Source organism: Thalassophryne amazonica, chromosome 21 (assembly GCF_902500255.1).
Source record: "Thalassophryne amazonica chromosome 21, fThaAma1.1, whole genome shotgun sequence".
Classification (NCBI taxonomy): domain Eukaryota; kingdom Metazoa; phylum Chordata; class Actinopteri; order Batrachoidiformes; family Batrachoididae; genus Thalassophryne; species Thalassophryne amazonica.
Window position 1 is genome coordinate 25918458 of NC_047123.1, and position 26561 is coordinate 25945018.

At 39.2% G+C, this 26561-nt stretch overlaps 1 protein-coding gene across 2 annotated transcripts; it reads left to right on the forward strand.

The window, feature by feature from the left end:
• Positions 1–812: 812 nt before the first annotated feature.
• LOC117502971 (adenylate cyclase type 3-like) lies at positions 813–26302 on the forward strand. Of its 2 annotated transcripts, none has more exons than XM_034162111.1 (20): positions 813–855; positions 7561–7710; positions 13377–13513; positions 13590–13701; positions 13813–13940; positions 14865–15023; positions 15101–15260; positions 15710–15817; positions 16045–16121; positions 16250–16411; positions 16551–16638; positions 17068–17184; positions 18953–19224; positions 19448–19529; positions 20586–20744; positions 21475–21621; positions 22855–22971; positions 24839–24959; positions 25621–25745; positions 25818–26302. In XM_034162111.1, exons 2-20 carry the CDS (start codon positions 7564–7566, stop codon positions 26001–26003), a joined length of 2604 nt encoding a protein of 867 aa, XP_034018002.1. In that variant the 5' UTR covers positions 813–855; positions 7561–7563; the 3' UTR covers positions 26004–26302. The 2 variants fall into 2 exon arrangements, with proteins under 2 accessions (XP_034018002.1, XP_034018003.1); XM_034162112.1 differs by lacking the exon at positions 813–855 and adding an exon at positions 5412–6577.
• Positions 26303–26561: the final 259 nt, after the last annotated feature.

Below are 26561 nucleotides of genomic sequence, written 5' to 3' on the forward strand. Positions count from 1 at the left end.
GAGCAGAATGTAGCATCCTGCCTTCAGCAGCCACTTGCAGGAGGAACGAGTCCAGTTTGTGGGCTGAACCTCAGCTGACCTTTGCTGGAGTTCATCAACAAGCTTCTCCAACTCTTCAATCTTTGCCTCTTTTAGAAGCACCTCAGATTCCATCAAATCAAGTGATCTTCAGAATCTGCTGTAAATGATCACCCCTCGTTTCCTGAAGAGCCTCCATCCTTTCTTGCATGGCTGTGTTTTCATCCTGTTCCTTCTTCCCAGTCTGCAACAGTTTCTCAGTGACAACCTCAAACCTCTGACTCAGAGCCTCCTCTGCTTTCTGACCATAGTGGTCATGCAAAAGCATCTCGCTGGTGAATTCCACTTCCGTTTCGGTGTTGCAGTCAATGGTCCTGCTCCTGTTGGTCTTCTTGTTTCCTGTGGACTTGCTGGACCTCAAGATCCTGGTCTGTGAGACAGCCAGTTTGGACTCCACCAATAGTGAGGGTGTCTCCCTGTTCATTGTTCCTGCTCTCAGTGTCTACAAACTTCCCCAATTAAAGTCTCATCCATGGTTCCTTTCTGTTACACCCTCAGAAGTTCTTCTTGAACTTTGGAAAATAATAAATAATGCATTTTTTTTTCTTGCAGTGGTGAGACATTGTGTTTGACTAGTGTCTGGAATTAAATTTCTTTCCTTTTCAACATAATATTCACTATTACTGATGATAAAGGAATTGGTTCAGCCTTTTTTTTAACGTTATCGCTGATCTGCAAACCCCTGCCAGTAGAGGGCGGTAGCGGTTGTCATCTCCTGGTATGGTAAATTAACAAAGGCACAAATTAGAAGAGGCATCATAGCAGGAACGTGCTTTGGTAAGAATGTCATTAAAAAAATAAAAAATTAAATCCATTTTTGGAATTAGGCGTACATAAAACCGAGAGGAAATGTTGAATTTGTGTTTGGTCGACATTTGAGTGTCATGCTGCATCTCAACAGAGAACACTTAACAGGTTCTTAAAGCTGATGTTCAAAAGTAGAAAACAAAATAGTAATTTCTTCAAACGCTGCGTTGTACTGACAGATTTTGGTGTATTTATGAGGCAGATACGCTTCACTGAAGTGCTTGTTTTCTTTCTGCTGTTCAGACACATTTCCTGGTTTTAAGTTTCAGCTCCGAAACGAAAGCCATCGCTTTTGTCTTAAAGGGACAGCAGCACTCAAATACAGGCCGTGTTGCCAGATCCGTTTATTAAAAGCGAAAGTCGGCTTGCTTTTATTGTTAACTTTTGCTTCTAAAACCCCAAATCAGAAAAGATTCAGACAAGTTGGGAAACACGAATCAAGAAAATAAGTAAAATAATAATCCTTCCATTTCCATTTACTTTGACTTTTATTTTCTTGCAGACAGTATGTCCCCAAAATATTTTATTATTTTATGTTTCATTTGTTGATATACATCCATTTTTGCATTTCAGGCCTGCAACACATTACAGACAGTATGGTGCTGTATACTAACCAGGGCTGGTATGATTTAAATCATCATGATTTAAATCACTGTAAAAAAAAAAAAAAAAATCCAAAATGATTTTTTTTATTATTATTTTTTTTTTTTCTTAGAAATCGGTACTTAAAACATCACCGAAATATGAAATTAGTACTATTAATTAACAGTACTTTCACATGTTGTATGTGCACCTTTATGTTTTAACATGTAAATAAATATTATAACTAATTATATTATTTCTATAGTCTTAGTTGGAAGAGTGAAATTAATCAAAATGAAAAACGTTTTAAAAAAAAAATCTTTTTTTTTTTTTAGAAATCAGTACTTAAAACATTACTGAAATGTGAACAGTACTTGTACATGTTGTATGTGCACCTTTATGTTTTAATATAGAAATAATATTATAACTAATAATATTATTTCTATAGTCTTAGTTGGAAGAGTGAAATAAATCAAAATGAAAAAAGTTTAAAAAATCACGAAAAATGATATTTATTTTATTTGTTTTTATTTATTTATTTATTTTTAGAAATCGGTACTTAAAACATCACCGAAATATGAAATCAGTACCATTAATTAACAGTACTTGCACATGTTGTATGTGCACCTTTTATGTTTTAACATGTAAATAAATATTATAACTAATTATATTATTTCTATAGTCTTAGTTGGAAGAGTGAAATGAATCAAAATGAAAAAGTTTTTTTTAAAAATCATCAAAATGTTTTTTTTTTATAGAAATTGGTACTTAAAACATCACAGAAATATGAAATCAGTACCATTAATTAACGGTACTTGTACATGTTGTATGTGTGCCTTTATATTTTAACATGTCAATAAAAATTATTACTAATTATATTATTTGTATAGTCTTATTTAGAAGAGTGAAATAAATGCAAATGAAAAATGTTTTGTGTTGAGTCATCCCCATATGGTGTGGCGGGAATGGCCGTCTGTTCTGCAGAGGACTGTTAATTCAAATAGTTTGAACACTGGATCACAGTCTCTGTTCTCACCCGTTCAGGTCTCCTGAAGTTGGCTCTGGAAAGTGCTGCAGCAGGATTTGCCTTTGGGGAAGTTGCGTTACTTGCAGTCAAGCCCACACTGACTGAAGATGATGATCTGATGTCTGTTGCTACTCTGGCAACTGAGCATGCCGGTTCCACGGGAGTCGGGGTAGTGACGGCTTGCCTCTTGTTCACCTCTGCGCTCATTTCCCTGGGATGTGGCTTCCTCCTTGCTTACATGGCAGCAAAGGTGCTGAGCAGAGTGGGAGACAGGATGCCGTGGTTCGTGGAGACGGTATTAGGAGCCTCTGTTGGGGTGGGTGCTGTCGCTGCTGGATTGGTTGGAGGAATAATACCACCATGGGCCTACATCGCAGCCCAATGTGTTGTGGTTGTTGTAGTCTACTCGTATACCAGTATTAACCAGATGACCAGAGCTCTGTTGATCATCTTCACCACCTCTTATGCCAGTGTCACGTTTGGACGAATGGGATTCATCATTGGACTCTTCGTCATGGGACTGACCATCGCTCTTCTTTTTGCTCTTAAAAAAGTCCTGAGAGAGAGGATATCACAAAAACCAAAAGCTGATTCTAACTGCCATCTCTTTGACAGGCTTCTGTTCTACTCTATCGCTGTGGCAATATTGGGGTTTTGGTGGGATTGGGGGCAAGGGGATCCGGAGAGGAATCAGAATTGAATCTGATGCTGGAGTCAGCCCTCTGGGTGTCCTTTCTCTTTGCAGGACTGCTCGGTGCTGGTCTGGGAACTGCTACCATGGTGGGAATGCAGCCAATACAGGCTGACTTTGTGTCACTGGGAGCTGCTGTGACATCATCGCTTACCCTGAGAACTATTCTCCAAGCAAACTCTTTTCTAGACACCCGGAGAATCTTGGGAGGAATGTTAGGAGTCACTGTAACCGCAGGGGTTTCGCTCGGAGCCGCAAGTATCGCATCAAAACAAGTGTTTGGGTACAGAAATCCCACTTTGGTAGTTTTAGGTTCAATAGTTGTTGGTGTACTTCTGGCAATGCTTGGTCCGGCGCTGATGATAGCTGTACTGACAATAAAAGAACTTATAACGGTCATTGCTGTTGCGGTATTGGCATTTTTTCTGGGTGCACCCCGGAGCCCATTCAACAATCCGATATATATACATGGGGATGTTATCACGGGTCTGGACCTAATTAGAGGACTCGGCATAGAGTCGATCACTGGAGCAGCAGCACCTATTGGGACCGGGGCACTTGGGGCTGCAGTGTTAGGCACCGCGGCTCTTGGTAGACTGGGGACACTGGGAGTTTTGGTGGCTATAGTGTTGGCTGTGGGAGCTACTCTGAGCGGCATGGATGGAAATTCATCACCGCCGCCACCACCACCAAGTGAGCGCACAGAGACTGAGTGACTGAGCTGAGCTCTTTCCACCAAAACAATGTAAGCCTTTAAAAAAAGAGAATTTGTGTGTTTTTAAAATCACCGCAACACTCAGTTTAATCCACGTGTGAGCTGAAATGCAAGTTATTTGGTTAATTCAGGGATGTCCTTTTTCAGATTTGCTACTTTTACACAAATAAAAAAGCCAGTCGGAGAGTATTTATGTCTGAAAGACCAAACAAATGAAATATTGCATATGTCTAGAAAATGAATGAATGAATATTCTTGCTGATGAGAATACATTGGGATCCTTACTTCAAGAGAGAGCCCCAAAATAAGATTATTATTACTTGTTATACTTGAACAGCCGAATGAACATTACTTGTACTTGAGTTGGAGCGCTCTTTTGCACTTATGCAAATGATTATTATGAAAAATCACTGGGAGGGGGTTATAAAATTAAAAGCAAACTTTACTCTTCATCTGCCTCTATTTCTAATCTACTCTTTCTTCATGCGTATCTCTGTGAAAATTCTTCGAATTCCTTTCAAGTTTTTGAGGTATCCTGCTAACAGTTAGACAAATGGGTTTGCAAGATCCAGAATCCGCATCCCAATCCCAAACAACACCAAACTGATGCTTTCCACTTGATAATGGATATTCCACCAAAGTTCATGGAGATTATTTAAAAACAGTTCTTGCTAACTATCAAAACAGCTGCATTTTACAGGATACAAACCACTATTCAAACTACAAAAACACTGTAAACAGTGTTGACCAAAAGTACAGAAATGTGTATTCATTATGAGTGTGGGAAATGTGTGGATCAGTGGCTTGAAACCCAGTCATAGCAATCTCAGAAGTTGTGACTGTGTGGATACATGATTGGATTTGAAATGATGATGGATTTGTGTGCACTCATTTTGACACGTCTGTCATGTTCAGGAATGTTAAACACACCTGCTGTCTTGAGTCTTGATTTTTTTTTTATGTATAAGTTTACAATGAATTAGTTGCAGAAATGTTATATGTGGAAAGTGGGAATTTATTATTACTAGTACTGTATTTTCTGGTGTATAAGTTGCACCTGTTTTAAAAAAAAGCCTCTTGAAGATGAAAAAAAAAATTGCACCTTTTTTCTGCATTATCACTACTTTGGGACTTTTGTGCATCTTGTTTTTGGCATTTCTTCTTTTGTTATGGGGGGGGTGTTGTTTTGTGCTTTGATTCATGTAAAAGACCTGTATAAATAATTACTATAATTATTATTATGAACAACAAATGCTTGATTTATTTTGGTATATAACTCACAAGGCCTCTCAAATTAGAAAAACAACTTATACTCTGGAAAATATGGTCTGTATATTTTTAAATGTCTTTTGTGATGTATCGGTTTGTTTGTTTTTTTTGTTGTTTTTTTGAAGAAGAATTGCTGTTGAACAAAATTCCTGAAAATTAAATAATAGGAACAAATGTTTGAGAGATATTGGATGGTATCCCAAAAAAAATTGAGTGAAATAAATGATTTGTTTTAGGAATGTTGTGGCGTTAATGATCTCTTCTCATCATGTCACATATCATTACCACATTTCCCAAGACATGATTGCACTCTGGCGGTTACTGTGGTTTCATCCTAGCAACAGTAACAGAGGACTTGGTGTTTTGAAAAGGAGGGGGAGTGGAAGGAGAGACAAGCAGAAAATAATTTCAGAAGGCAGAAAAGCATCTGAGAATGGACCCTGAAGCACAGGTATCAACCACGATGAAGAGACATGTTTGTTGGTGCGTCAGCAAATGGAGTTCTTCAACCTTTATCAGTTCATATCACCAGCTTGAACCTCAAGTTTTTGTTGGTCTATCACAGAGTTGAGCTGGAAGAAGTTTTTCCCTTGAGTGCAACGACGATTGAATTGTCACTTAAATCCCTAGAATGGATTTTCCTTTGATGGGGGCAGGATGGGATGTGTCACAACTTTTCTTCTGGGAACTCTGAGACGAGTGCTGGACGGCAGTATTGAGCCAGTAGGTTTGACCCATAATGTCTGTGAACCGAGTCCATGCAACGGGCATGGAGCAGTCTGTGGAATACTCCGGAGAGTATTCGGTGGCCGTTCCATCCGATACCCGTCGGACTCGTGAAGTAACGGTGTTTCAGTCGGGCTACTGCCGCTTGTTGCCGAGCACTGTGCATCGCACCTTCGTCCCCGAGACCTTGGAGAGGATTTATCAGAACTACTTCCGCCAGCAGCGACAAGAGAACCTCATGGTGTTGGTGATGTTTGCGGCTCTTTTTAACAGCTACGTCATTGTCATGTGTGCGGTGCTGTACACTGCGGACAAGCTGACGATGGTGGTGGTTGCAGCTGTGGGACTTGCAGCAGATGTTGCGCTCTATGCAATGTGCTGGTTTCGGAGACTCCCCACGTCACCGGCCTTACGTGGTGCAATACCCTACATCCTGTGGCTGATGGTCACCGTCCACATTTTGTGTTACATGACACTCAACTACCAACTTTTCCCCAACGCCAGCGACTCAGTGGGTTGGCAAGCGTTTTTTAGCTTCTCCTCGTTTCTGATGCTGCCGCTCAACCTGATACCTCTGATCCTGCTCACAGCCCTCGCCTGTGGCGTGCATACTTTGGTTCTTGGAATCACCGTGGCTCAAAAGCTTGAGGATAGCGCACAGGCCCCCATGTTGGTGCGACAGGTAAATATGGCGCCCCCGGGTGTAAGTTATGTAGAATAGCAATATCATGCAAAAACATGATTTGGGCACACTTGATGAGTGCTAAATCTGTGTGCAACAACCTACTTAAAAAAGAAGATACATGATGAGCAGCAGCTTTTCAGCCCATAATCTGATATATTTTCAAAATCAGGTCATCTGCCAGTCATGCTGAAGTCTGTGGTCTGATCTGGTCCTGTAGATACAAATCACAGAGGACCTGGTACTATATGGGAACTGATTTTTAGTGCACAATCCTAGTTTGAGTTTTAAATCCACCACAGTTACAGCAGAAAGAAACTTTTTGAAAAACTGAGGGAAAAAATGAAAAAGACAACATGCGATTAATATGGCAGCTTGATACAAAGAGCTCGTAAAAACGTTAATTTGTTGTTGTAGGTACAGATGATTGTAAATGCTCCACTACATTTCTGCTAATAAACACCCCTAATTCCTAAACATTGTAGCTTTAACTTTCCTTCCCATCCCCACCTCAAAAAAAAAATCTGTCTCTGCCCCTGGTTTGTACCTTTGATGCATTTGAATGTGAGGTTCTGACTGCAAACCACAGCATCCATGCTATATTACACAATAATTATGCAAAGTTACTGGTGTAACAAATGCAATTTGTTGCCTTTATATGACAATACATTTTTCCCACAAAATCCCTTTAAAAAAAAAAAAAAAAGCATGCATTACTTATCTGCCTGTAAGAGAAAGAAAATTACTTGCAATAGTTACTGGGTACATTTATACTTGATTATGAGTGGGTTTTCCACTTTTTATTGTATTTGTGCCCCATTTCATTCTATTTTTAAAGGCGAGGGACAAATTGACAGTACCTGATGTCCAAATAGAAAAAAAGTGGCTATGACGGGAGAATTTCGATGTATTAAAGGTGTCATTGCAAACAAACTTGCCTCGTATCAGGTGTATTTGCACAAACCGTGTCTTCGTCTCTTCAGCTTATGGCCAACGTGATGCTGTACCTGTGTGCAGCCACAGTGGGTGTGATGTCGTTCTACATGGCAGACAGAAAGTACAGAACTGCATTTTTGGAAGCACGTCAGTCACTACAGGTCAAACTCACTTTGGAGGAGCAGAGCACTCAGCAGGTATGTGGGGTGCATATTTAGGTTGGTTTACATGCAAGCATGTGGTCCATGTTGAGGTCAGAGAGGTCCACATGCAGAATTCCAAGCACATAAAAATATAGTAATGTTGGACAAGGGAGTGTTCAGTGCTGCTCTTGGGCAATGCATCAATTAAAGTCTGTTAGATTTAAAATTTCACTTTCTGGTATGGTTATCCAGTGGTCTCAACCTGGTGGCCCAAGGGCTGAATGCAGCCTGAGAACTAGAAGGATACAGGCCTCACTGGCAATAGCCAGTGAGGCCTGGCAATAGCAATACAATAGCCAGCTGTTGTATATTTAATAATAATTAAATATACAAGAGCTGAGTGGATCCTTGTCATTTGATTGGTGGCTTGTATGTCATGTGACATGGATTATTCGTAACATTTGACATTGTGTTTTATTGACCGTGCAATAGTTCTTTTTAGTGTGCAATTTTGGTGCTATATGAAATGTGCTATTGCACGCCCTGACCACTGCGCATGCTCACACTACCAGCAGCAGTGTTTAGCTAAACATGGCGGACTTTGAAGGAGCTAATTGATGCTACTAATTCTAACACAAACAAAAACAAATCCAAAATGGCGTAAGCCATCTGGAAGCATGAAGAGCTGTTAAGATGAAAAGCTGGACAAATTTCTGATGCAATTCTTTCACTGGAGTGAGGAAAGCAGACAGTAGCAGTCTATACACAAAGTCAGTGGACGACATCACGGACTACTGAGAACAATTTTGGACTTTTATTTAAAGTTGCACTGTTCAGCACCAGTGATGCACACCAAAATGCAAGTCCCTTTTTTGTTGTTTATAAATTAATAAAATATCAAATGACACGGCTCTATATTCGCCTTTATATAAAACAAATAATGAATGTTTTTTCTATTCTTTCAATGGAATGAATATTTAATTCAGTGAAAGCTGAAACGTACCATTCAACAAGACCAATATTCATTCCATTGAACTCATAAACATTCATTATTTGTATACTATATACCTGTGGGCTTGAAGACTGTAAAACCTAAAGCAGTCTGACGTTTGACACCAATGACCTTGACGTTTTCCTAAATGGTGGACCTCTATATTTTGTATATTTATATATGTCTCACGTTGGGGTTATGCCCTTACAAAAAGAAAATATATTTACCAATATTTTTTTTAATATATTTAAATATATTTCAATACATTATTACCTCCAATACATTATATATTGTAAATACATGGATTAATATATTGTTGATAAATATATTACACACCATATTATATATTCACAAAATATATTGCAGAATATACATATGATTGCCGCTTTCCATATATTACAATATATTTAGCATGAATATATAATATATGTGTTTATATATCCCAAAATATATGTAATTTTATGTTTATAAATATCAGCCATCATGTATTGCAATTTATATGGGCAAATGTATTGGTATTTTATGTAAAAATATATTGTCACATATATGTTCAATATATGGTAAATGTATTATACATGTGTGGAAAATTATATGGAAACCTACATTAAATATATGTTAAAATATATACACAATATATGGTGGAATATATTGTAAATATATAACAATATTTGGAAACATGAAATATATGTACATTTCTAATGTTTAATATATGGTACAATACATTTTAAATATATGTTAAATAATATGGAGAACACCCTGCACTTCTTGTATGAATACAAACATGTATACGATAATCAACACAAACTAATGGGTATCCATCAAATTCACCTTTATTTTCTTTTGAGGCACAAATCCTCAGGATGTAGAGGTAGATTTTACCAGTGCAAACTTTGAACATGTTCAGAGACTCAGCTGAAACAAACTTTCACAGTGCAACATATAGGTATTCAAAATTTAAAGCAACTTAAAACATTCAGCAACACTTTTATGAAATTGAACAATATAAATATATATATACACTCAACAAAAATATAAATGCAACACTTTTGGTTTTGCTCCCATTTTGTATGAGATGAACTCAAAGAGCTAAAACCTTTTCCACATACACAATATCACCATTTCCCTCAAATATTGTTCACAAACCAGTCTAAATCTGTGATAGTGAGCACTTCTCCTTTGCTGAGATAATCCATCCCACTTCACAGGTGTGCCATATCAAGATGCTGATTAGACACCATGATTAGTGCACAGGTGTGCCTTAGACTGCCCACAATAAAAGGCCACTCTGAAAGGTGCAGTTTTGTTTTATTGGGGGGATACCAGTCAGTATCTGGTGTGACCACCATTTGCCTCATGCAGTGCAACACATCTCCTTCGCATAGAGTTGATCATGTTGTCAGTTGTGGCCTGTGGAATGTTGGTCCACTCCTCTTCAATGGCTGTGCGAAGTTGCTGGATATTGGCAGGAACTGGTACACGCTGTCGTATACGCCAGTCCAGAGCATCCCAAACATGCTCAATGGGTGACATGTCCGGTGAGTATGCCGGCCATGCAAGAACTGGGACATTTTCAGCTTCCAAGAATTGTGTACAGATCCTTGCAACATGGGGCCGTGCATTATCCTGCTGCAACATGAGGTGATGTTCTTGGATGTATGGCACAACAATGGGCCTCAGGATCTCGTCACGGTATCTCTGTGCATTCAAAATGCCATCAATAAAATGCACCTGTGTTCTTCATCCATAACAGACGCCTGCCCATACCATAACCCCACCGCCACCATGGGCCACTCAATCCACAACATTGACATCAGAAAACCGCTCACCCACACAACGCCACACACGCTGTCTGCCATCTGCCCTGAACAGTGTGAACCGGGATTCATCCGTGAAGAGAACACCTCTCCAACGTGCCAAACGCCAGCGAATGTGAGCATTTGCCCACTCAAGTCGGTTAAGACGACGAACTAGAGACAGGTTGAGACCCCGATGAGGACGACGAGCATGCAGATGAACTTCCCTGAGACAGTTTCTGACAGTTTGTGCAGAAATTTTTTGGTTATGCAAACCGATTGTTTCAGTAGCTGTCCGACTGGCTGGTCTCAGACGATCTTGGAGGTGAACATGCTGGATGTGGAGGTCCTGGGCTGGTGTGGTTACACGTGGTCTGCAGTTGTGAGGCTGGTTGGATGTACTGCCAAATTCTCTGAAACGCCTTTGGAGACAGCTTATGGTAGAGAAATGAACATTCAATACACGAGCAACAGCTCTGGTTGACATTCCTGCTGTCAGCATGCCAATTGCACGCTCCCTCAAATCTTGCAACATCGGTGGCATTGTGCTGTGTGATAAAACTGCACCTTTCAGAGTGGCCTTTTATTGTGGGCAGTCTAAGGCACACCTGTGCACTAATCATGGTGTCTAATCAGCATCTTGATATGGCACACCTGTGAGGTGGGATGGATTATCTCAGCAAAGGAGAAGTGCTCACTATCACAGATTTAGACTGGTTTGTGAACAATATTAGAGGGAAATGGTGATATTGTGTATGTGGAAAAAGTTTTAGATCTTTGAGTTCATCTCATACAAAATGGGAGCAAAACCAAAAGTGTTGCATTTATATTTTTGTTGAGTGTATATATATGTATATATATATATATATATATATATATATATATATATATATACACACACACACACACACAACCTTTCACCGTGCAACACATACATAAAAATAACAAACTTTCAGCAACACTTTTATATAATTGAACACACACACACACACACACACACACACACACACACACACACACACACATATATATATATATATATATATATATATATATATATATATATATATATATATATATAGATGCAAATAAAGTCAGACTATTACATGTAAAAATATAGTGGCCTCTTTGGTCTTGATTGCAATATATATTTTTATATTTACCAACATATACACACATATATGGTCTACGCATATATTGCAATATATTCAAAAATATAAATGCAGAATCTCATATATGGAAATATATTGCTAAATGTATTGCATGATATTCTCTAATATACTGCAATATATTTTTGTTTCATAAGGGTGGTTAAACATAAAAACTTGAGCGTGTCAACTTGTTTGTGATGCTCTCACGAAATAAAAAGAATGAGACTGTGCTGAAAAACACTGCCAATTGGTTCATTGTACAATATAAGCTAACTAACTTATATAAGGCAGCTACTAGCTTTAGCTAGCTAATGATAGCTAATTTAAAGCAAAAATTAGAACTTAGCTAACATTGGTATTCATCTGCAGACGCTTGACGCAATCTAATTCAACACTTCTTCAATTCTAATTTGTTACTTCTGAAAGTAAAAAAGTAAAGTGTATTGAACAAGCTAGTTAGATACTTCCATTAATAATGGGAGTGAAACGCACATGAAAAGGTCAACTAAGTTTAAGAAATGGTATGGTCTACTTTAGGGTCTGAAAAAGGTATTTGAAATCATATTACAAGTTTCTTTCAGGCATGAATATGGGACTTGTATTAATATTTACAACTACAGGATATACACTCACCGGCCACTTTATTAGGTACACCTGTTCAATTGCTTGTTAACGTAAATGGTGCTGACAATCACGTGGCAGCACCTCAACGCATTTAGGCATCTAGGCGTGATGAAGACGACATGCTGAAGTTCAAACTGAGCGTGAGAATGCGGAAAAAAAGCGGATTTAAGTGACTTTGAACGTGGCATGGTTGTTGGTGCCAGACTGGCTGGTCTGAGTATTTCACAAATTGCTGATCTACTGGGATTTTCATAGACATCCATCTCTAGGGTTTACAGAGAATGGTCCAAAAAAGAGAAGATATCCAGTGACTGGCAGTTGTGCAGATGAAAATGCCTTGTTGATGTCAGCGGTCAGGGGAGAATGGGCAGATTGGTTGAAATGGTGACTGTGTGATGCCATTATGTCAATATGAACCAACATCTCTCAGGAATTTTTCCAACACCTTGTTGAATCTATGCCACGAAGAATTAGGGCAGTTCTGAAGGCAAAAGGGCGTCCGACCTGGTAGTTGCAAGGTGTACCTAATAAAGTGACCAGTGAGTGTATAAATGTTTTGGACATCCCGCCTGCTCCAAACTGTTGTTTGTACCTTCTTTTGTGTGTGTGTGTGTGTGTGTGTGTGTGTGTGTGTGTGTGTGTGTGTGTGTGTGTGTGTGTGTGTGTGTGTGTGTGTGTGTGTGTGTGTGTGTGTGTGTGTGTGTGTGTGTTTTGGGGGGGAGTCCAAGTCTTTTTTAGAGAGTCAGACCACCCTTATCCCCTGTAATTTCAACCATGAGTACATCTTAAAAATTACACTTATATGGGAAACAAACTAATGAATCTGGAAAACTGTTATTAGTATCTTGCACTTTCTTTTTAATTCTACACCTCTTTTAATGGCTCCATCTGTGTTACTCTCACATTGCTCTGTGTTCCTGAGTGTGACAGTTTGTGGAACAAACACTTCAGGCCCATGAGGTTTGTTTACCTCAGAGGGTGACTCATGGTAGATGGATGTGAAGGGACAGAAAAATACACAAATTCCCTTAGTGCCCTTAAATTAGGGAAAACTAGACAAGTAGAACCGGTCCAACCAGAGCACATCTGACATTGTGGACCTCGGCAGAGGTATGCACTTTATTTATTCTCACCCTTAGATCTTCTCATGTCTCAATGCAGGAGGAATTGTTGTTATCCATCCTGCCCAAGCACATAGCTGATGAGATGCTGCAGGGCATGAAGAACCAGGCCAATCAGGAAGAGGTCCAGCAGCAGCAGTTCAACACCATGTACATGTACCGCCATGAAAATGTCAGGTCGGTGAGATTCAATTCTGCTGTTGGATTCCTGAGCGCGAGTGTAGCGGTGTTAACGTTGAACCTTCTGTTCCAGTATCCTGTTTGCTGACATTGTCGGCTTCACGCAGCTGTCGTCAACCTGCAGTGCGCAGGAGCTGGTAAAGCTGCTCAATCAACTGTTTGCACGCTTCGATAAACTGGCAGCGGTGAGCAAATCTTCTCTCATCGCACTTTCATTGTTTTCTCCTAAAATTAGTTGGGTCAGGAGTCAAGATAGTGTGAAATGTAGAATTTAATCTGGAGCCCTTTTTTTGCAGCAACATCACCAGTTGAGGATTAAAATCCTGGGAGACTGTTACTACTGTATCTGTGGTCTTCCTGAGTACAGAGAGGACCACGCAGCCTGCTCCATAATGATGGGCCTAGCAATGGTAGAAGCCATCTCGTAAGTGCCGACTGCACTTACACCAGAAAACAGTACTAGGTGCTGTTTTTGTCAAAGTACAAACAATAAAGTGTGGAACTGAAGGTCCTTTGGTGCTGGTGCTTATCCCCAGAGTACCTCCACACCACTTGAAACTTACCCCCAACACAGGACTCAGGTACCATCATGCATGAGAGGCCAGGTACCAGGTGACAGTGCCTGGAAGAAGAAGTAGAAGTATGTCCTCTATAGATCCTGGTGGTGGTACTTTTCCCCAGATTCTGTAATGTGAAGCAGATACTCGTCTCCCCCTGGACAGGATGCCAGCCTGACGTAAATTACTTCCTCCAAGGACAGTACCCATTTATAACTAGGTGAACTGAGACAATGCAGATGACGTGTCTTGACCAAGGAAATGGCATAACCATGAATCATTCCTAGGTCTACCTCCTCTACACTGACTTACATTCTTGACATAAAATCAATGTCGATTAAATATGATCCCAAGTCTGCATCTGGCTCAAAATCTAATCTTAACGCCATCAAAAATCGAATTCTTCTATGACCCAAGGTCATTGATGAGTTGATTCAGCAGCAGTCAGCTGTAAATGGGTACTGGTTTTGGCTGGAGACCTGTGATGGGATGGCATCCCACCCAGGAGGAGTTGTGGACTCTAATCTGCTTCATGCTATGGTATCTGACAATTAAGCACCAGCCCAATGGGCCTCAGGGCCTTTGTAGGACTTACCCATGCCCTACCCATACCCACAGTTTTAATGGTTTGGTGGGTTTTGAGTAATGAGAAAAGTCAGGCAAAGACAAACAGAGACGAAAAGAAAATAAGTAGACCTACATGCAGATAGCCCAGAATATTGGGTAGTATTCGGGCATTTTTATATTCAGCATTATTTTATAAGAGATTGCTCTTTTTCCCTATCATGTAGGTATGTCCGAGAGAAGACTAAAACTGACGTGGACATGCGTGTGGGTGTCCACACAGGCACTGTGTTGGGTGGAGTCCTGGGGCAAAAGCGGTGGCAGTTTGATGTTTGGTCCACTGACGTCACAGTAGCCAATAAGATGGAGTCTGGAGGGATTCCTGGGTAAGAGGCGATGCTGTTGCTTCCTGGCATGATGAGCAATCAAACCTTTCACTGCAAACACTTTATGTGCTGTACAGGAGAGTGCACATTTCCCACAGTACCAAGGAAAGCCTAAGGGGCGAATTTGAACTGGAGCCAGGCAATGGCGGAGAAAGGTGTGAATACCTGCTGGAGAAAGGCATCGATACTTACTTGGTCCGAGTACCCAAGCAGAACAGAAATGTGCTCGGTGGAAATGTGAGCTGCCTCGGGTTTTCTGCTTTAGTTTGCTTTAGTCTTTCCTTTTCTCAAAATTGTTCCATGTTCAGAATAATTTGGCATCAAGCTATACAACAAAAGTAAATAAAAAATAATATAAAAGGGTATATAATGAGGTCAAACCCATTAAAATCTAGTATGGTGTATTATATTAATCCAAAAAGCTACTTTTGTTTTGCATAAACATGTCTGCCACCTGCTGGACAGTTTGTGGATTCCAGATTGATAATGGATTAGGAGCAGGTGTAGGTGTCACAGAATTATATTAGAGAAATAAACAGTTGCTTTCTGAATGTTTCACAGTAGTTATATTAGAAAAGTCAGATAACATGGTCAGTCTGGTTTGTCACTTAATTTGAACAGAAATTCAGCTGCACTTCAAATTTACACTTTGCAAACATTATCTTGATTGCCTAATCCTCTTTTAGAAACCAGGTTCACTGTCCAACAGAAATTCAAGTCAGATAATTAATACAACTGCAGCCATTGGGAACGTCAGCTCACCGCAAACCATGCCCACCGACTCGAAACATGAGGTGAATATTGACACAAGACTAAAACCAAAACTTTTTGGATCCAACATAAATTTTTACTACAGAAACATATTTCTAAGAATCTTTACTTGATACCAAAATATCAAGCAGAGGTTTTTTTAAAAAAATCTGAATTCTTACAGGATCTTTGAGTACACTTGTGCCTTCAAATACACCTAAAATCATTCATTTTACTTATCTAATCTCTGTTTCCTCTGTGACAACATCAGAAGAATAAGATGGTTAAGGAACAAGTGATCAACCAGCGATTGCAGCAGGAGTTGGTGGAGAGAGAAAACCAGCAAATGTGAGAGATGAGCACATTTGCAGATGACTTAGATTTAGCCTATTAAAACGAGACTCAAGACATTTAACATTTTTCACAATTTCCAAAACTAACATTCTTTTCCCTCCTTTGCTGTGTGTTTCTCACAGAATGAAGGAGCATCAAATCAGCCCGGTCTCACTGCGTTTTGTGGACAAAATGTTAGAGGAACACTTCTCCTCAGAGAAGGAGAAGCGAAGCGGAGCTGCCTTCTGTTGCTCCATGGTAGTTCTGCTCTTCATCACAGCAATGGAAGTGTTTATAGACCCATTGTGAGTTTTTCACACTGTACTCCATCCTAAACAATTTGACAAGTATAATACATGACATTAATAAACAATTTTTAAAAAAGTGTTTTATGGTCACCGGGGTATGTTAGGATTTGTCTGAATATGTTTGTTTTTCCTAAAGGTTGACTGTGAACTACATAACTCTTGCCATAGGAGAGATCCTCCTGCTCATCCTCACTGTGTGCACAGTTGCTGCAGTCTTCCCCAGGGTGAGCATGTGCACAAGAGTCCATGATGGTGTTTCAAAATTGGGAATTTGATGTTAGGGTATTTTTTGTTTTTACTTCTTACATATGAAGTCAGATAGTATGTATGTCTGCCTATGACTGGCCTATTGCACAGTAACAGTAAGCACAGCACTCCACACACACATACACAATCCCCAACACACACCCCCCCCCCACACACACACACACACACTTAGTGCTTAAAGACTTCTTTCTCTTAACAAAACTATGTAAAATGTATGTAATACATTTCTACTTGTAAATATATTAAAGTTACAATTCATAAAACATAATTTGTGGGGTAGTGATGGAAAAAAATGGCCATACTTTATTTTCATTGTTTTAATCTACTTATAATGCAAAATCCTTGATGCCAATAATAATGTAACAAAAATATCTGTTTTATTGCAGATGTTCCCTAAGAGGTTGGTGTCTTTCTCAGTCTGGATTGATCGCACACGGTGGGCCAGGAACATTTGGGCTATGGCAGCCATATTTGTTCTCACGATGGCTGTGATTGCCGACATGGTATGACTGCCAGGCACAGTTACACACAAACAAATTATGTCAGTTAGAGACAATATAGATTCATCATCTCTGTATATGTATGTATTTAATCTATGTCCTTGGTTCCACTCAAACTACTTGGCACTTTATCGCAACAACTAGTCAACTACATATACCCAAACCTGGCCAACCAACAAGGATGCTCCAGAGTAATGGGTGTCCACTAAAAACCGTAAGAGGATTAACTCTTGATTGCCAGTAGTGTCCTACTAACGCATCAGGGAACTCTGCACACATTCTGGGTTATGTGAGTAGGTTAGTTAGGGGACCTCAGTTCTCTTACTTTCATTGTGAGATAACATCAGCTACAACATTTTGGCCATGTGTGGTACTTCTCTGAGCATGATCCATCACACAGGTGCCACACAACTGAGGATCCCAGCAATTGGAGAATTCCAAGAGGACCCCTACGTATCACCTTTCTACAGCAGATACTGTAGATCGGGAGTTAGACATGAGAGGGTGGTTGTCTTTATCCATATAAATCCATAAATAAACATTTGTTTTATTCGCATTTGATGCAGGTGAGTTCATTGAGGATGGATGTACCTGCACTTCTTTCTACTCTAAAACTATTTTTCCTAATTAGATTTCATATTAAAATAAGTTAGAATCGAGCAATATATGCTTTTATAAGTTATGACTTTGAAATTTCACAGATTTTTGAATAAAATTCAGAAATAATATCTACATTTTTTTTATATTTTGTGTCAGGCTTTATATTGTTGCCAACTCCTAGTGTGCCTGACTCTTTCCAGTTGTGTGTGCACACATTGTCCTCGTCAAACGATCAGTGCCTTTTATGTGTATGATTACCCGGTCCCACTGGGGTCCATTATATGTCCGCTTTGCTTTCTACTTGCTCATTTGTCATCATCCCACTGGACCATTCTGTTGCATACAGTGCTGCTTTTAATGTCTGACAGGAACAGAGAATGCTGACATGAAAAGGTCTTAGGAGGTGACAGTCAGACCCATTAATTTTTTCGGTCAAAATCAAAGCAACAGAAGCAGCCGCTGTAAATATATTGACTGTGATGGTGGAACTGATGCCGCAACCTGATCAAGATCCAAAATGCTTTTGAATTCAATTTTAGATTTGTAAAAGTATTTTAAGGCATAGGTTGAAGGTATTTATAACATATGCATTGTCATGTCAAGACAATTTATTGATATGACACATTTAAATTGTCAATAAAATAGAAGTCTTTATTGTCAATACTGAAAACCAAAGTGCTGCAAATTAAGCACTCAAAAAAAGAAAATTTAAAAAACTCACACTTTTCTTAATTTAGACAAAGTTCTAGCTATCTAACATTTCACAACTTCCAAACAACTAGCAAGCTTACAAAATACACAAACTACACCTGGTTTAACAGGCAGGTAAAGTTGAGTGTCATCCGCTTAGCACCAGTATAATACATCATCATTTATGGCAAAACAGTACAAAGTGGAAGCATATACAACTCCAAAGGACCTACAGTAGAGCCCTGGGGAACACCACATATATAAGTATGAAAACTTTCCATGCTTTAAATAAGATGTGAACCATTTCAAACCTGGGTTCTTTAGGTCCACATCCTTCAGGAATGATCCAAACAGTAACTTTGCTCTCTATAAACTAATTAACAATGTATGTTGTAACTTATGAAGCTATCAGTGCGAATCTACATAATGTGTCTGTACTTATGGTGTAAATTATTCCGGCACATCATTTCTCGTGTCACAGCTAAGCTGCATTCCACCATCTCTCCGAGTCTTCAACGGCACCTTGGGTCCCATCCTGGAGTCGTTAAGCGATCGCACATGCACAGAGAATCCGAAGCATTACAGCTTCATGGCTGTGATGTCACTGGTCGCAACTGCCATGCTTGTGCAGGTCAGCCACCTGATTAAACTCAGCCTAATGGTGCTGGTGGTCACAGCAACTGGAGCCGTGAACATCTACAGCTGGCGGGACATTTATGACCTGTATGACTACTTACGCTTTGCCAGATACAGGTGAGAAATTATTGCAATTTATTGTCAGAAAAATGTCATCTACCAGAAGGAGTATATTCATGGCACACAAAAACAAACAGTGAATAACTGAAGAAATCACTAACCCAAATAAAACATGTTCTATGCCTTACCTAATGTATCAGCATATTTTACTGTTGTTCAAAATTTTCTTCAGCATGCCAGCCATATAAAGCAGCTGTTATTCTGTTATTTCTTTTTCCAGAACTTCCATTGTACCATCCAAGTACCTTATGACTATGATGATCATAGTCATGATGATTGCCTTCTACTACTTTGCCCGCCATGTGAGTAAAATCAATTATATACATTAACATGTACAGAGCACTTCAACAAATTTGTGCCACAAAGTAATTATCCTCGTCAAGGGATGTTGTGTTTTTGTTGTTGATTGTCTTTCTGTTTGTTTGTGGGCTATCTCAAAAACTCACCTAACACATGGAAGACCTCATTAAATTTTGGTAAGGATCTGGATCTGGAGGCAGATTCTGCATTTGATCAACTTTGAGGCTTTGTCTTTGATCATGATTCCTTTGAACTAGCTTATCCATAATCACTCATATTGATTGGTTTGAATGTGATTACAAAACCAAAGCAAAGATTATGGTCAAAGTTTAGCCATCACGATCAATGTTCAGTGATCAGGATTAAAGTGCAGGTTCAAAGATCTATGGTCAGGATCAAAGGACATGATCAAAGAAGAGTGATCTAGATCAACAGTCAAAGCTCAGTGGTCAGGATCACAGGTTAGGATCAAAGAAGAGTGATGCAGATCAAAGTTCAAAGCACAGTGATCAATATCAAAGGTCCAGATCAAAGATGTGTGATCAGGATTAAATTTGGGAGCATAACTCTGTGATCAGGGTCAGATATCAGGCTCCAAGATGAGTGATCGAGATCAAAGCTCAGGCATCAGGATCAGAGGTCAGTGATGAGGATCAAGGGTCCGGATCAAAGAATAATGATCATGATCAAAGCTCAGCGGTCAGGATCAGCAGTTCAGATCAAAGAAGTGTGATTTGATTCAAATATGTAAGCTCATTGATCAGGATTAAAGTTCAGAATCAAGGGTCAGCGATAAAGATCAAGGGATAGGGTCAAAGAAACATTCCAAATCAAACTTTAACAATTGGGATCCAAGATTTTTAGAGAGGTGACAAGAGGAATAACCCTTTCACTATGAAACAGAATGAGCTAAAAGCAAAATGTCAACAGAGCCGGTAAGCAGAGGAACTACTCGCCCTTTGATCTCACAGTGCCGCTCTAGTTCTTACGTTTTCAGTGTCATTTTTCTCCACACATTTTATTTGGCTTTTCTTTCATTGTGTGCTGTGTTGGTGTAGCTGGAGCAACAATCTAGGAAGCTGTTCCTGTGGAAGATCGGCGTGCACAACCAGAAGGAGAGGGTGCTGGAGATGAGACGCTGGAATGAAGCTCTGGTCACCAACATGTTGCCTGAACATGTGGCCAAACATTTTTTGGGCTCAAAGAAGCGAGACGAGGTGAGTACAAGTGGGTATAGTATGAAGGATATTTATTTATGTCTGTGTATGTGGAGAATAATAAGAAAATAAGAAAAGCAATCATCAGGTCACAGTTTTTCCTTTTAATGTGGATTTGCTGGTACAATATGTTTTGTCGAAAGATCTAATTTTTTGTGATTTTTGTATTTTATTATATGTGTCTGCCTGAAAAAGCACAGGTCAACCCAAAGGTTTCTTCAGGTTATTTGGATCATAACAAAACATGAAGCTACCACAATGGAATATTGGCTTCACTGTTTAAAATAATCCAAGATTTTGAGATGTCATAATATTTTCTGCACAAAATTATGATGAAATAAGTAAGTTGGTATTCTTTTTTTACATGATAGAAATTTTATAATGTATAAACCATTTCCTCTAAATCCATGTATTTTTTTTTTCTTTTTGTAAAATAACCGTTCCCTTTTCTGATATTTATGATAACCTGATGCTGATGTGACAGAGGACAAGAGGTTTTCACATTTGTGACATTTTAGTTTAATTTAACCAACAACTAGATTTGCTTTTCAAAATGTTTTTGATTTAATATTTAAAAATTTGTTCCTTTTTACCCCTTGTATCTCTAATATATACGCTGTCGTTATCTATATGTTGTAACCTGTAGATAATTTTTCTAATTGGGACCTTTTTTTGTAGAAAACAAGTAAACCCAAGCAGACTAAGGACTTGCCCATGTTGTTATTTACAGGAGCTCTACAGCCAGTCTTATGAAGAAATAGGTGTGATGTTTGCTTCCATCCCCAACTTTTCTGATTTCTACACTGAAGAAAGCATCAACAATGGAGGCCTCGAGTGTCTCCGCATTCTCAATGAGATAATCTCAGACTTTGACAGCGTGAGTAATGACGGTGTCTGATTGAGAGTACGCCGAGAGCTCGTAATACGACTCTCGTGCGTCACCTTGTTTTACGATGATGGGTCTGTCCACCAGCCAGTAGGACTGATGAAGTAGTGAATGAATTAAAGAGTAAAAGGACTGCCTGCTAATTTTCACACCCATGTGTGGTAGCCCATGTCGGGGTATTGTTTTCGGTCATGTGTCTCCCTGTCTGTATGTGAACAAAACAACTTAGAGTTTTAATCTCATTTGGACCAAACTTGGCAGAATGGCTGAAGGTCAGTCAAGAAAAAAAAGGTTAAAAGTCAAGGTCTAAGGCCAGGCTCAAAATTTGGGTGCAGTGCTTATAAATAGGGGATATTTAGGATGTCTGTTCTCAGGAATTGGCTAAAAAATACACCTATGTTGATTATTAAACACTAACATGAAGTCATGCATCACATTTCTATTAGTCATCATGATCTTTGGCATTGACTGACAATCAGTGGCCAAACTCAAGGTCACAACTGCTTAACTGTATGCTAATAAGGATTCAACATGGTGGAAAGGTTATGTTTTAGTCTAGGAAAAAGTCGTTCAGTATTGTCTAAAACTGATAAAATTAGGTATTAGCACCCATGAGCATGAAGACAGCAATGGGCATTTCACCCAGTTGATTGAACTATGGCTGACCTTGCCAGGGCAGTTCTGGAATCCACTTGATTATGTGCCACATTTTGTCCAAATGTGGTTGAAAATCAGCAAAACAACCTGGAAGGAGTAGGCAAACCATCAGTCAAGCAGACATGACCTTGGCCTCACTTATTGACCTTTGACAAATTTCACCTTTTTGACCACATCTGGAACCCACTCCTGTATGCTTCTAAATCTGGTGTAAATTGGAGTGGAAAAAGTTCAGTTTTGACCATTGGCCCAAATTGACCTTAACATTTCTCAAATGTTGGTTAAGAATGCAAAAGATGGAGAACCATGACCTGCTTTTTCTGGGTCAGGCTCAAAACTTCTCTATCACCCCTCATACAATGATGTCAAGGCCACATCAAACCATATACAGTATTGTGTTATCAATGAATCACAAAGAATGAATTTGCATGACATGGTGCCAAACATATAAGGCACTGTCCGAGTGCCCCTTCTTTTTTTGTGTTGAATTGGGCCACTTGCATACCTGGTCTGGGATCAGATTTGTATTTGATCTTGTGGCTAACTGAAGGGTATATTTCTCATCAGTTACTCGACAGAGACGAGTTCCGCTGCATCACTAAGATCAAGACAATAGGAAGCACCTACATGGCCGCCTCAGGACTCACTCCAGAGAGCAACACTAATGGATTCTGCAGCCTGAAGGTCTGATATCACTTTTGCTGTTATACATTTGCCCACACGTGTTTTGTGGAAGTTTGACTTTTATTTCCCACCATATTCAAACACAGCTTCAGCTAATTTCCACTCAAATGATGACGCCCCCAAGCACACATCACTGCACTGCACAGAATTGCATCTGTTCGATTAAACATATATAACTTCAGCAAACTTCAGCAAACCTTCATTGGCTGTGTTTTATGTGTCGATGGTTCTAAAGCACAGGCTTGAGCAACTTTAATACTCTCTAAGGGAACTTCCAGGTTTTAAAAAACAAGGTTCTGTGAACACTAAAATTAATACTGACTTTACCTGATCCCAATCCAGAAATAATACACCTCTAGATGGTCTTATTCAGCATATAGGAATCTCCAGAAATCACATCCTGATTATTGTCCATGCACTAAACCTGCATAAATTGGCAGAACACAAAATAAAATAAAATAAAAATTATGCATTCAAAAAATACCTTATTTGAACTTGTTTGGTTTAAGTAAAATTAACTTGGTGAACTCCATTAATTTGAGTTACTAAATCAGGTTAATTGACAATAATGTCATCTTCTAAGCATCTTGATATGCCACACCTGTGAGGTGGGATGGATTATCTCTTGACAAAGGAGAAGTGCTCACTAACACAGATTTAGACAGATTTGTGAGCATTTCAGAGAAATAAGTCTTTTGTGTATATAGAAAATGTTTTAGATCTTTGAGTTCAGCTGATGAAAATTGGGAGCAAAAACAAGTGTTGCATTTATGTTTTTGTTTAGTGTATTTTTTTAATATTATTTTTTTTTATTTCATTTAATTTGTATTTTTAATTTAGCTGTAATCAAACGATACATGTATAACTAACTTATAATATTTACATTCTAATAACTTTTTATTAGACAACCTACAAAACTTTTTGGATTGTGTCAACTTGCTCAGATTTGCAGTGCACATACACTGTGCAAAAATGGACTCTTACGCTGTTATTTGAGTGGAATATATAGTTAAATTTGACATGCATATACTGAAGGTATTTTTTTTAGTAATTAATTGACAGTTCATATTTATCTTATGTTTCCTCTCAATCATTTTCACTAGAGATTTGTGATATTTCTTTCTTAAATCCTTTCATTCAAGATAATGCTGGAATTGTTTCGGTTACAAACTGAGTGTAACTACAGCAAACTACTCAGGGCCCGATCTTAAACCCGGTTCAAAGGAGTACAAAGTGCACTGCAAGTCTCATTTGTAGTCTCCACCCAACACCGTTGTAGTTTTCATACCCAGACCCCACATTATTGGTCTAAAAAGGAGGTGTTGCCAGATGCACTGTTGGTGCATTGGTATCATGTAATTAGACCATCAAACACTTGCTCTGAAGTCAAGCACAGTATATCTGTGGCATTTAAAGGGCACACACCACACACAACACTGAATTGCAAATTAATTAAATTGCAAACAAATTAAAATTGAACACCCAAAAATACAAAGGTTTCACCACACTGCTTCACCTCAGGGAGCTTTGGTGGCTTATATAGATAGATAGATACAGTGTATTGTACACAACAGTGCACAACTTTTGCCTGTTCCACCATGGCTTGCACAAGTTCAGAGTGGAGTGGAGTAGAGGGTTTTCCTCAACAGAAAATGTGGAATTTAAGGGGTAGTTTTCCGGAAGGCACATGAGAGACCCGAACATCCTGTAGATTGTATATACTCTTGTAACAAAGTTTGATGTTAGAAATGAATACTTCCAAGAACTCGAATGTTTGTTTTGCAAATCCACCAATCTGAGGTTCCATTTTACTGCTGCTGATGCTCTTAATGATAATGATGACCTCTGTGTTCTTGAACGGCTGCAGGACAAGTCCCTGATGGAGCGCTGGCAGCACCTCGCCGACCTGGCAGACTTTGCTTTGGCTATGAAAGTCACCCTGAACAACCTCAACAAGCAGTCCTTCAATAACTTCATGCTACGCATTGGTCAGTGTGTGTGTGTGTGTGTGTGTGTGTGGTGGGGGGGTGTAAATTTGCCTGCTCATGACTATTTATCATTACAAATGAACTATTACACAACTAAAATTTCCCAGACACCACGGTGATGTAACAAATGAGTACAACATTTGGGCCGAATTAGGTTGAAATCAAATTTCTTGACCTTGATCTTTGTCAGAAGAAATTGTTTCAGGCTAGATTGAGGGTCAACCTTCACGGACACACCAGATATAGTACAAATCTGTGAAATTACCAGGGAAGTCAACAGACAGGCAGTCCGTTGGCAAATTTGATCTTACCAGACAATTCCAGAACCCACCTACATCTATGTCACGAGTTTCACCTTTGATGCCAGTGACCTTGACTCCAATGACTGACCTTTGGTAAACTTGATATTTCCTGGGCAGTTCCAGAACCCACCTGCTTTTGACCTGTGACCCTAGTGATGTTGACCTTTGACAAAATAAACCCTTTAAGGGCAGTTCTAGATTCAAACTACATGCAACAGCCGAGTAGCGGAACAAAGATAACACAACTAAAAGTTTCTCAAATTATAGTATGAGGATTCTGTTGAATGATATCGATATTTATTATTGGCTTGACTGATGATCTCAGCACGGATGTTCTTGTTTCCGTGTCGGGCCTTCAGGTCTGAATAAAGGCGGAGTCTTGGCTGGAGTGATTGGCGCTCGGAAACCTCACTATGACATCTGGGGCAACACGGTCAACGTTGCCAGCAGGATGGAGTCAACCGGAGTTATGGGAAATATCCAGGTTAGTGATCAAAACACATTAAACCATCATTCTGATCGCGATAATCTGGCTGAAATCTATTGCTGCCCTCAGGTGGTGGAGGACTGCTATGATGTGCTAAAAGCATACGGCTTCCGCTTTATCCGAAGAGGGCCCATATTTGTGAAAGGCAAAGGGGAGCTGCTGACTTTCTTCATGAAAGGCAAAGACAAAGTGAACACAAACGACGATGCCTCGGTGACCACGGCTCTACCTCACCAAGTTCTTAATCGCCCTTAAAACCATCAACTTGGACAAACAAGCCCACATATGGGCCCTTCCATTGGATTTATGCTGACATTTTCCAAAAGAAGTAGATCAACACAACAACGTATCATAAGGACAGTGAAACACAAAGATTTCACTCTCAAATTATGATATTTTGTATATTTGTATAGAATCATTAAGGAACATAATGACACATTAAAGGTTTGTCACTTTCCACTTGATCAATATCAGAACTGTGATATATACTAGTTTGTTATTTTATGGGTACCCGTTTGTTCTGGTTTTGTAAAACAATAAAGCTTCATAAACTCCAGTGTTGTTTTGATGCATTTGGTATTTTTGGCCACACAACACTTGTGTTTAGAGCCGGCGAAGTTGATTGGTCAATTGGTGTGTCAATTAAAATGCATAAAAAATGTGCCAAATCTCAAAATATAACACAATGCTAAAATACCTTTGGTCATGTACCAAGCATGTAATCAGTGCAAGAGTGTATAGAAAGAAAGTGACCTTTTGACCTCTTAAAATAGGTCAAGGTTAGCTATCTTTGAACTTGTCCAAGGTCTGTGT